This window comes from Ciconia boyciana, chromosome 16, assembly GCF_034638445.1.
Source record: "Ciconia boyciana chromosome 16, ASM3463844v1, whole genome shotgun sequence".
Lineage (NCBI taxonomy): Eukaryota > Metazoa > Chordata > Aves > Ciconiiformes > Ciconiidae > Ciconia > Ciconia boyciana.
The window spans coordinates 10603113-10616391 of NC_132949.1; the positions used below are offsets into that span (position 1 = coordinate 10603113).

A 13279-nucleotide genomic window follows, 5' to 3' on the forward strand; every position below is an offset into this window, starting at 1 on the left:
TGCTACTCTTCATGATCAGTAAAAGCGGAAGAGTGGAAACAGAGATAATTAAAGAACAAATCACAAGGGGAGTGAGTACTTGCCAGTATAATTCTCAGACAGTTTTCCAGGACTGGAACATAACGTGACAAGGCTTTCTTGATTGACTCCTGAGCACAGCATAGGTAGACTGTTGGCTGCATATGGGACAAAAGTAGAAAAAAAAAGAAATCCTTCCTCCTTTAGGTTAAATACCCAGGAAATACACAGAAGGAAAAGAACAACAATAAGCATAAAGCTAAACATGGTCCTTTTAGTGTCTTGCTGAAGCGTACACTATATTCAGGTCCACTGCAATGACTTCTTTCTCTCTTTCTTACTTCTATTATAATAACGCTGAGAATTTCCCTGCAATTTCCCAGATGTAAATGCTGTGACAGTCAGATTGCTCCTTGATAGCTTGGGTTCAGTATTACCTTTCTGGCCTGGCAGTGCTCTAAATGAAGCATGTCAAAGTGTATGAGCACATTTAGTTTAGCACTGCTAAGCAGAGGTCTGTCGACTTGTAGAGTCTGGTTTCTCTCAGAAACATTAAAACCTGTTTAAATGCAATTGCCAACCTGATGACCAGTTTGCCTCCTTTCCCTGAGACCGATTCAATAGACAGAGTGTTTCATGAATACAGTACTGTTTTCTCCTGAATATGAAGATGATTAATAATCTGCTACCTTCTTGCACTCGTGGGTGGTTACATTTAAATTTCTTTATTAGAAACTACTAAGCAATTTGCTCCTTGCAAAATGAATGGGCAATTAAGTATGTGGTGAACTTGTGGCTCTTTTGTGAAGCATCAGGGAAAGACAAAATTCTTTGGGGGAAGAGATGAAACTGAGAATGAAGTGGGAAAGCAAAAGCTGCTGAATGCTGTCACAGCCATAACAACCGATTCCAAAAGTTCGCAGGGGAAAACAGCAAAAAGCTTTAGGACACACAAAAGAAAACATATCGTATGAATCCTGGCCATGCAGTCCCAAAGTTCCCCAAAATTACACAAAGTCAAACAGATGGGTTTCAGACAAATAAAAAAGTCTGGCATGTATGTTCAATTCATGTAATTTCAATTAAGGTGTATAAAAAGTCAGTATCACTATTATGTGATATTAAGCACAAATTTGACCCTATTTTACTAGCTTTTAACAAAGAACATGAACATGACTTTCGCTCTAGAGAATTCACAATTCTGCTGCAAAGTGCTTAAAAAGGACAGGGAATGACAGATGGAGAAAAGAATAAAGAACGTGAATATTAGATGAGGCAAAAATCAAAACAAAGGCACACCAAGTAAATCTAGTGCAGGAGGCTGTTTGTGCTAAGTGGCTGTGGAAGGAGCATTTGTATAACATGCTGCAGTCTGATTTAAAAAACAAAAGCAAACCCCCCAAAAACAACAAACCAAAAAAAACCCAACCAACAAAAAAACCCTGATATGCATCTTAAGAGTCACTGCTTAGGATCTGAACTCCCATCAATCATATTATTTTGTCTGGTTGTATAGTTATACAGTAGGAGATGATGTAGATATAAAGATATAGAGAGTACAAGGAAGATGAAAAAACATTAGGAATACATTACATCAATTCAAAGCTCAATCCAACAGGCTACACAAGGCATAAATATTTTCATGTAAGAAACAGCTACACTACAGAGACGTGTTCTACATATTTTAGTGTAATTACAGCAGTGCAGCTCTCTAGTCGAGATGTGGCTATATTTGCATGAGAGTTGTAGGTAATTAAGATGTAACTATGAGCTATGCTGATACAAATCACTTTTATACAAGTGAACCCACATAAGGGCTTTTAATACTATATTCTGGCATCAAATCCCTAATCAGATAGATAAAACAATAAACTTTCTACAAGCTTACAAGCTTAACAAGCTGAATTATAGACAACACATATATTTTGTCTTTAGTGGCAGAAAAAACCGTCCAAAGTGATAAAGATTAAAACAGTATTTTAAGTAAAATTTGAACCATTCTTTAAACAGCAAGGGCTTGTCTTAATTTGTCTTTACCACTTTATAAAATAATCATAATCCAGAGATTAATATGTTCATTACTATATTTATTTCATTCTGAGATTATTAGGGTCCACGTATGCAAAGAATTAGCCAAAATAAATATAGACCTCCTGGCATGCTAAGAAATTATATGCCTGAAAATAATAATTCCTTTTATTGTACAAACTTTCTGAACACTTATCTTTTATGTTGACAGGTATGCTTAACATCTACTCCACTAAATGCAACACTAAGTCCAAGAGCATAAATGAATGGAAAATCCTGAAAACACCTCAAATTTGTCTTAAAAAAAAAATAATCTTGTAACATTTGCTTTTTCTGTTTCAGTAGCTCTGAAAAAAAAAAAAATCACTATAATTTGCAGCAACTACTAAGACATCATACTTTATTTACCAGGAGCATCAGTATTTTCAATTTCACTAAGGTATTATGTTCGTAAAATGAAGGGTATAAAACTGCTGGGTTTACATTTCTCCTCTGCTGCCTTTTCCTGCGCTGCAGGAGCAGTCATTGCAAGTGATGCAAAAGGTTAAATCCACCCACATCATAGAAACCAGCTCATCCAGAGAGGTGGCAAAGGACCAACAGTTACACTAGAAGCCAGATGCAAGACCATTTCCTTCCTTGTTATACACCCCATGCATTGCAACCGCTCAGATTTCCGTTTGGGCCAGGGCTTGACTATCCCTCTGCTAACCACAAAGCACATGCCTACTCCACCTCCTTTACATGTGATCATTCTAGTTCTCAAAATGCGAGCTGCATACACAAGCACTACTTCGAGAGGAACTAGATATGCTAATCATCCTTAAGATCATGTAATTGGAATAAATGAATAGACAAATATCTATTCTTTACAAAAAAGAACACACTGTTCACAGCTACAGCTCATCCAAGCTAACGCTCTGAAAAGCTGTCTATCATTTTTTTTATTTGCATAACTTCAGCTCAAGAACTTCTAATTACAGCCCTTTTGGCCAAGGCTGTACAAACAGAATAAAAATCCCATGTCCCAGTTTGTCACACTTGCACTAAGAAAAAGAAAAAAAAAAAATTGAATTAATCATTAAATCTCGATCCTTATACTCAAAAGCTGTTAGACTGGGCCAGAACCAGTTTTCTTTACAACACAGAAAGAAAAAAAGCCTCAAACATAACAGTATAACATATATTGTTAATACTTATGAGAGGATATGGTGCATGTAAATATTTTAAAATTCAGCTTAACTAGTGAAAAAATCAGACAAGCAAGAACTACTGTAGAGACAAATGTCAAACATGGCAGGGTGAGGTCAGTATAAAAAATATTAAGAAACAAAATCTTAACTGTGATAGATCAGACTGGTCTTTAGACCTACTATCCAATATGGGAAATAATGCTTTCATATTCACACATTCAGCCACTCCAATTACTATGGAAATTACTGAGCTCTCCTGAAAATCTGGCCCAGTACTTTTATCACTAAAAGCTGAGACCAAAAAAGGAAGTTATTTTTCCAATAATAAATAGAATGCGCTTAACTCATGCTCATACACAGTTTTTAAACAGTGAAAAACTGTTCACTGCCCAGTTGCAAGAGACAAAAAAAAAGCTTTTTCCTATATATAAGGCTATAATAGGGAGCTGCATTGCAGCAAAAATGTTTGAAATCAGTAATTTTTATTACACTAAAAGCCACGGTAAAAATATTTCCCTTTTTTGTAGAATCAGCACTTTGATTTTCAAATTCAAAGAAAGAAAATTACAGGAAGTTAAGGGTGTATCTGCTCTGTGCTCTCACATATGGAGGACCAACTGAAAAATAAACATCACTAAATTAGCTGGAAACTTGTATTTGGAGTAGGGTTTTTGTTTTGAAAGGAAAAAAAAGTTACAGCTACTTCAATATCTCACCTATCATTTTAAAACAAAAACTGGTTTTTGTCCCTCATCTGTCAGACAAAAGTAAAGTTTCCTTAAGCTATAAAAGGCAATGAGATAGAAGCCCAAAGTGAAGCTTAAAGGCTGTTTATTTGTAAGCTAGTATATCAACAGAATAAATATGGAAGGTCAAACAAGAATAAATACAGCATTCAGAAACTGGAAGTTATTAGTTGGTTCCCTCCATGTCCCTAACTGCAGTCCTACATTAATAACCGAGTCCTGATTTTGTTTTAAATTTTTGCCCTATTTTTCAAAGTAATTTTCAGAAGTATTGAGGAGACATAAATGGCAATAATAGTGTGGAAAACAAATCATGCATTTCTGAAAATTTAATCCTTGACAGTTTTCCTTTACACTTGGCATTACCTGTCCATCTCTTAACATCAAATGTCTTAAGAAAAATGTTTTTTAGGATGCAAATATGTTGCATTCCATATTGGTATGATTAATTACTTAAAATACAAGAAAAGATCATCAGCTGGAACAACTCATAGCTCAAATCGGAGATAAACTGTTTTCTACCTGCTTAATTTCAATGTCCGTCAAAATCATATCATGGTTTTTTTGCCATACAAGTATCCATCATGCTGTAAGACTGTAGTTATCAAGAACCTTTTGGAATAAAGCCAAACTTATTCTACTCCCAAGTTGCTTTTATACTATATTATAATGTTTCTGTTCCATTTAAATATTACTACGTATTATCAACCACATTCAAGCCTTGTTTAAGCATGCAAATTATCAAACAAAATATATAAAGGAAAAAATCAAAGTTATTTAACACTCTTTGCTCCATGGTATACCTTTAAACTCATGCAAAATTGCTAACATGCAAAGCAAAATCTGTATACGTTTCTGAACTACTACAAACCTGTTTCTAAGTTCAAAAATATTTGACCCCGAGATGCCTTTACATAAAGCCTCACTATGAAATTCTAATTGTGCTTGGAGTTCACAGATATAAGACACTTCTCATTAAACTTTCTAGAACTCCATGAACCCCTTTGACATGCATTTTCAAATGTAAATATAAACATTGACTAGCTTCTGACACTTTATTTCATTCTCCTCCAGAGGAGAAAAAGGATCAACCACAAAAGGAAGCAGCCAAGTGTTTGGTTGTGGTTTTTTTGCTTTTATGGTATATGCTTAATACCATGCAAACTACTAGAATCTACTGTAATGAACCAGTTTGTGACTTCGCTTCTTTCACTCAGCAGAAAAACATCAGGACTTCACTATTAATGACACATTTTAGATAACATGGGTAAGGGAAGAGGAAACAGTGACAAAAAAAGCCCAGGAAAGTGTTGAGTACCTCTTTATCGAAAGACAACAAATACAAGTGAGCCATTAATAGTGGCAAAGATACGGGGGGGGGGGGGACGACCAGGGGGAATATCAATCAGCCTTTTCATGGTTTATTCATTCTTAAGTAAGAAAGTCTTACTCTCTGTCCAGTTTTTGCCTCTACTAATATAACCAGACAACAGGCATTGCATATATCCACTTTCAGATTGCCACCTCAATTATTATTCCAGTTCTGACACACCGACAACCAATGCTAGCACTTATAAAGTTGGAATTTTCTGGTCTGCAAGCAGACAAAACAGATGTTCTAAGCCAGAGATATTCAATCTGTGGCCCACCTGGAAAATTCATCCTACCCACAATCTACTCCTAGCAGCTTTCTACCATTAAGAAGTTGCCTGTTGAGATACATGATGACAATGCAATCTTGAGTGTACTGAATTTATGGAAAAGGTCCAGCCATGTTATCAGGTCCTTCTTGCCTTCAGAACAAGCTACATGCTCGACTTGGCCAAAATGCTGGATCTATTTCCAAACTGAGTATCTGTAGTAAATGCTGATTTGTAGCATGAACTTTTATCAAATATTAATTAAACTCTAATACAGGAAGACTTAGTAACTACAGAAGCACAGCTTTTAAGCCTATTAGCTAAATTGAACAGGCACCTGTAACAGCACAGAAAAGTGTGTTATGAAACTCTAACATGTTAATTATTGTTCTTCTACCAGGTGGTCCAGACAGGTTACTGGTTAAGAACTACAAATCACCTGTGAAAACTTCCAGATTTATCCAACACAAAGAGCTCTGAGATAATCTGCAAAGTACAGTATGTATCAGGAAGCAATACAGACACATTACAGTGGACAACAGACATACAGAATCATCATGTTTTGTTCAGACCATTATTTTTCTAAATTAGGACAGTCCAGTCTTCTCAACCATAGAGCCTACTCCTTTTTGCAAGAGTCTCCTCACATATCACTCTAACCTTACCATCTGCTTTCTAAGTGAACAGCTATATGAAAGCAGAGAAGTCTCTTGTCTTTGGGGAGGAAAAAATGGTAGGTCAGATGGAATTATGCTTCAGGCTGAATATAATACTTCACAGGCTGTGAGACTAAACTAACCTAAAGTAGTGATTTAACAGACACGGATATGAACTCAGCTGTGTTACTTACAGTCAGCAACAACCCTTAAAAACTACTTGTATAAATATTTGTGTAATTAATCCAACCTTAAAACCATTCAGACATTTTTACTTATACAGCACACTAAAATTTCCAGTGTATAAGAAGGGCTGTATGATCAAACTTCAATCACATTTCAAGCACAATTCAGACTCGGATATCCTGTAGGATTAGTTTTAATCTACATTTTTTCCACTTACTCCAACACCAAAGCAGTCAGTTCTCTTAATTTGTTTGCGCATTTTCTTCCTGTACCTGTCACTGTGCTTTGCACTTACTGAACAATTAAATTTTTTATTTTTTTTTTTTTTACTATTGGCCAGAAAGAAAGCAAGTCTACCAGAACACATATACATGTATTTTATGGCTTATATTAATATACCTATAAAAGCATGTTTTAATCACTCACCATTTATACAGAAGATAACCTTAAACAAGCAAATATTAATTTTTTTAAAAAGCAGATTTCTCATTATTATGCTCTCTTTGTACTCTCTTACTCCCCCCACACTCTCTGGGGCATATATTCTGAAATTTCACGCATACCATAAAGTATCTGTGGAATGTTACAGTATAATTGTTTAGAGAAACATTTAATGGATGAGTAAGCATCAAGAGGCCATGGCTAAGGGAAAAGAAAAGTTAAAATGCTAGAAGCATTTTGTATTGAATGATCTTCTCAGCATGAAGACAGGGGATGGACATTTGATCCAAAAATCTGGTATTGACTCAAGTGATATAAAACCAGCAGCCAGCGCCGAGGCACATGAAGCCATCCAACCACCTAACAAAACATCTACTACCACCCACCTCTTTCAAACTGGACTTCAGTCACTATCTAGTAAAACAATCAAATGCTATAGGATATTATTTGATTAATAACATTAATATTATGATAGGGATTACATGATCTTGACAGTTGCCTTTTTTTTTTATTGGTTGCTTGCTTTCCCAATTTACAGCACAAATAATTTGCATGTGCATGATACAGAAATGCAACAGAAGTAACTGGAAAAAAAGCTGGGCACTGAGTACAGAGACAGCTAAAAAAAGCTGAACATTCTTTCACTACAGGAAACCGCTGGAGACAATATGCTGTAAATTAAAGCCAATTTTCCTGAATTCCCTGAAGGACTGCTCCTCCCAGAGATTCTACAAATCCATTAGCAAAGGCCCATCATTATAGTTTTCTTGGGGCCTATTTACTGAAGAGAGTTTAAAAAAGCACATCCAAAATAAAATGTACTGTGTATCGGGGGCAGGGGAGTGGGACAAATCAGACCTAACCTTACATAATTGATTCATATCCTGATTATTAGAGAACAGCCGAGATGGTTTTTCCTCCCAATTCCTCCTCCTCCCCATACTTTTTTAAGTCAAGGAAAAGCAAAATAATTACCTCCCTACCTGAATTTCTGATTAGAAGAACGGATACTGAGACAGGAGAGGTGCCATATGCTGACATGCACTGCTCTGGAAATCAAGCAGTTCTTTTAGCACCAGAGTTAGAAAAGCCAAGCTTCCTACAGACTTGTGTCACAGCTGAAGCTTGTCTTATGATTGGGCACCTAAAATCTCTGTCCAAGTGGATTCTGTGGTGCTCAACAACATATGAATGGCAGCTGGTGCAGTACAATCTATCCTAGCTTCATACTTCCACAGAATTTTCAGAAACCTAGTGTCTTTGAGGAACTTCTATTTCTGTGTTAAATTTGGTAGAGAACAGGTAACAAGTTAAAAAAAAATTAATTAGGAACACATAAATAGTGTGATTCTATAAATCTCATCTTGTTAATAAACTCATGGACAAGTAGCACAAGTTCTGCTATGCAGCCTTCTAGTTCCAAACCCAATATATTTTCCAAAATTCCTCATCTATTTGTAAAATGTGTGAATCTAAATCATATGTAAAAATAATGGATTGCACATGCTGCTTGATTAAGGCTTTAAGAGATATTTGTAGGCACATAAGATTGCAAGGGACTTCCCAGGTCACTGTATTTGCCTCCTACTATCAGAAACACTATATTAAAAAATCTCTTCCGGAAGACTTACATCCCCATCTTGAAATGAGTTTTCTTTTTGCATACCCCCCCTTTAAATAATCTCAGAATTAGGATATTTCTTTTAATTTCCAGCTTAATTCATTAAAGACCCCATCCAGTGGCCACTTAAATGAAACATTAAAGATTGTGTAGGACAAGTTTTTACATCCTCAAGTTTTTCTTTCTCTTCTCTTCAACAACACAGTGATCCAGATGTTGCTGTCAGATAAATTCACTGTTTTAAATGTATAATTTTTTTTCTAATGCCATACTCAAAAGCAAATCCAAATATTCCATGGGTAACTTTTCTGTAACTACTTTCACTTGGTGAATTATAGGGAACCGTAATACCACTGCTGATTTTAAAACAAGGTCTATAGATGACTTCTTATGTTACAATGACCATACCAGAGCCTGTAAGGATGTCTTTGGGGGTTAGGGTAACATGGAGCACAGCACAGTTTACAATGAAGTCTAACAAACAAGGGTATGTTAATCTTTTCAGCCACTTAAATCCAGGAAAATCAAAAGCAAATGTCTTCCTACCATAGCATCACAAAAACCAACCCCAAATACTTGCATCTTAATGCCTGCTGGGATGTTTTCTGCTAATCATCCATTACATTTCTTATAATACTCAGTACACACATTCATCCACAATCTGGATTGATTTCTTCCACAGTTTAACTTGTTTTTGCCAAAGTCTCTTTTAGTTCAGCATTGGCTCCCTGCCTAACGAAACAACCTTTCTTTATGCCAAAACTGTCATCTTCAGTTGCACAAGACGCATCTTACTTACAAACATGTATAATAAGCCCAATGTTTAATGCTTGAAGAACTGCTATTTTAAAATGATCTCTAGCAAAACTTAAACAGATACAGAAGTGGTTAGTACCTAATCTTGGGGGGGAAGGAAATCATTCTCAAGCAAGATTTTTTTTCCTTTTGTATTTAAATACACCTTTTAAAAAGAAAACCCTAAACTAATTATTAGAACATGAAAGCACATGCATTTAGCCACAGACGGGAGTGAGAAATGTAAGGCTCACTCCAAACCTGAAGTTGAAAACTTCATTCTCACTCAGTGTGACGTCATCATTACATAATCACCACATGCACCATAAACCTGTCTCCTATTGAAAAGACTAGCCTTTAAATATAAGAATGTGATAACCTTAGTAAGTTATCAAGTATTGCTAATGACTGAAAAAATCCATCTAAATAAACCTTTTGCTCTATTTTTCTGCTGTAATTTCAGTCACAGCTGAAACAAGAATACCTGTATAAGAAGTTGTTCATCAGTCAGATTATTGATCCAACGAGTATACCGTTCAGTAGACTCCAGTGGCTCTCTTCTGACTTGGCAACCAATAATCTAAAGCAAAATGAGATAAATCACATAGCATAAACTACTGTACACCCACATGGCAACAAGATCATAAAATAAGCATTCAAAACATGGGAACTCCAAGAATTAAGATTATCTATACAGTCCTTATTAGCCCCCTTCTATGTTCATAATACAATATGGTCTACTATAATATAATATAGTATATTATTTTAGTATAGTATAATATAATATGTCATAGTTGCTCTGCTCAAATGTTAAATAGTTACAGACTTTCAAAGGTCTCTAGAAAACTAACATTGAGAAGTGTCTTTCCAATAGCTTTAGTCTTGGGAATATTTGAACCATCTTGGTTGAAATTTTCAAAGGGAAGTCATTCAAAGGCACACATCTAGAACGCAAAATTTCAACCAAAATAGCTGAAGTTTGGCAAATGAAAATTAGAACTTGGATAACACCAGACAATCATACCAACACTGCCATCACCTATAATACAGCATGTTACTTATACTTCATATAAAATAAGGAAAAAAAAAAAATCTGTATTCTGATTTGTCTCTTTCATGGTAGAAAAATGTAGACACCCCATTTTGATTTGTTCACTGAAGTACTATATACCCATTCAAGCAACATTGTTTTCTCTAATACTGTTCTGTAGCTGTACAGGTTAAATATGAATTTTAATATTCTGAACACCTATGGGCATAATAAATAGCTCCCAATATGCATCAAAAACAGAATATTAGAGGGATTTCATATTATCTGTAACTGCATAGACACATATTAATGCAATTTCATACAAACACTAAACTGTTTACAAATCTCTGGTTAGACAAGGAAGAAGCCAAGGAGAACCCTAGGAGTGTGATTATACAGAACTCTGCTGTTTGCTACTCCCGATGGTCTGCAGTCCACCCTAAACCTTCAGGGTACTACAGGACTTAATTATATATGCAAAGTAAGCTGATATTGTTTTATGCCAACTCGTTCTTGTGGTTTAGCCCCAGTCGGCAATTAGGTACCACATAGCCGCTCACTCACCCTCCGCCCTGGTGGGATGCGGGAGAGAATCGAAAGAGCAAAAGTAAGAAAACTTGTGGGTTGAGATAAGAACAGTTTAATAATTGGAATGAAAAAACCAAAACAAACAAAAAAAATTGTAATGAGAAGGAAAACAATAAGAGAGCGAGAGAGGAACAAAACCCAGGAAAAAACAAGTGATACAACTGCTCACCACCTGCCAGCCGACGCCCAGCCAAGACCAGGACACTATTGCACTCCTGTCATACTATAACTGTCTATTTCTATTCCAGATTTTGATGGGTACTTCCTGTTGAGGATGTGCTCATTCACTGAGGATTAACACCAAAGTGTAGGTATTAGCATTTCTGAACAGTAATTTCAGATAATCAAGTTCTGTTCAAGAACAGTGTGGAAAACTTACTTGGTTTATTTTCCACCCTAAGCATTCTGTAAGGAATGTAAGGGTATACACTGAGCACAGCAAGCTTAAATCTTTCAGGTATCTCTATTTACAGAGCTTTAAACCCCACACAGATGTAAGCAGTCAGGCTAGAATTCTGCACATGCAGTTATGAATACTTTGATGTGGGAACAAAAACACCACGAAGAGATCTTGCTGGGGGACTGCTGGCAATGAAACACCACAATTTAGAGTATGATTAAATACAATCAAAACAACAAACATAAAAAAAAGAAATCATTATTTTCTTATCCCATAAAACAGAATGTCTCTGACCTATGAAATTTTTCCTCAATGACAACTACTAATTACTATGGACAACTTCAATCCTTATCCTAACTTTCTCCTAAACTACAGCTAAGTAATACCAAGACATTTTCAGATTGTTAACCCAAAATTATTTTAAAATGAATGTCAATTAGAAGAGTTCACAGATATGTTTTTAAAGGGGGCACTCCACAGATATAAAAACTTCACAGAAGTTGCGTCAGACATACATCTATTCGGTTCTGCGAGGATGATTTTTATTTAAGAATAGAATTTTTTACAGAACTCGCTAGTATTCATTAACCAAGACAGACTATCTTCTCTTGCATATCCTAGGATTTTATAACTTACAAAAACACTTTACAAAACTATGGATGAAAGTCAGAATGGAAAAATTACAAAGCACTTTTTTCTCAAAAGGTATTCTATAACAATACAATATGGAAACTTAGTTTCTTTATTCAAATAGTCACAGCCTAAGCTGAACAAACACAGAACCAAAAACTGCTTTCACAAGGTAAGAGATAAAAAGAAGAATCTTAAATTTGTTTTTCTGAAAACCTGGTTTTCAATTAGAGGCAAGTAGTAAGTGCAGTCATCTCTTTCTACACAATTTGAAATTTAAATGAGAAGTAGAGGACAGAGTTTCATATTTTTATGTTCATTTCTAACCAGTCTGACCATTTTCATAAATACTGTTGATAGTTTAAGCAATCTAAAAAAAATGTTGAATACGGGTGCTCAGCTAAAGGACTGTAATTCCCTAAAGTCCAAAGAACAATTGGTTCAAACCTCAACAAATTATGCTTCCAGAGAAAACAGAATGGGTTTGATCAATTATCTGTACATACGCTCAAGAAGAGGTGAAGGCAGACAGAATAACTCTTATTAAATTGGATCCTTACAGCTCTTTTCTGTATCATACATCACTTTTTGTAATTCCTAGAGTTTGACTTAGATTCTTAGCCAAAATTTCCTCCTCTTTCCATATAGGCATATAGATAATTCCACTGCACACTCCAATTTACTTCTCTGAATTTCGGCTTGTAACAACGATTTTGTACTTAGTGTATGTAAGCCTTAAAATACTTTAAGCCTTTTGGAATTGAAAACACCATAATTAGGAAAAAATACTCAAAGAAACAAGTTATTTAGGAATTACTGTTATTGCAGTGATGTAAATCCAGAACAGAAAAAACAATGGGTTACATTGAATTTCACCATAATTTGGGACAGAATCCTTGGAAGTGTAACTTTCCAAACTCCATCACCTGACATGCCTAACAGCAAGACAGAGTGAGAGGATAACAATCTAGAGCTTTATATACAAATACACTAATCAAATAAAAAACTAGGTTTAAAAAAATAATAATTTTTTTTTGTACACAGCAATTTTGTTTTCTACAGCAAAGCTCAACCTAACATTTAGAACAATAGTAAAACCAGTATAAGATATTAATCTAGAAAAACATATAAAGAAATACAGCAGAAAGTAATAGGATTGGCCTCTGACTTTTAAGAGTCAGATGTTAGAGTAACTCAATGTCTCAAGAATCAAATTGCATTTTTTACCTAGTTCAGTGAAAACTTAGAATAATCATTAGGGCAACCCTTCTATTGTCGCAACTCAAAGTCCCTTTAGCAGCACACTA

General features: G+C 35.3%; 1 protein-coding gene across 12 annotated transcripts in view; it reads right to left on the minus strand.

Annotated features, from left to right (window-relative positions):
- B3GNTL1 (UDP-GlcNAc:betaGal beta-1,3-N-acetylglucosaminyltransferase like 1) overlaps positions 1 to 13279 on the minus strand; it is a 144474-nt gene that overhangs the window by 94652 nt on the left and 36543 nt on the right. For 10 of the 12 annotated variants that reach the window (XM_072880775.1, XM_072880776.1, XM_072880774.1 and 7 more), the window contains exons 6-7: positions 9809 to 9904; positions 84 to 176 (exon numbers count right to left, since the gene is read on the minus strand). In XM_072880775.1, the coding sequence (XP_072736876.1) occupies positions 84 to 176; positions 9809 to 9904 (189 nt within the window). The remainder of the gene's footprint in view (positions 1 to 83; positions 177 to 9808; positions 9905 to 13279) is intronic. The other 2 variants (XM_072880780.1, XM_072880781.1) reach the window with 1 other exon arrangement.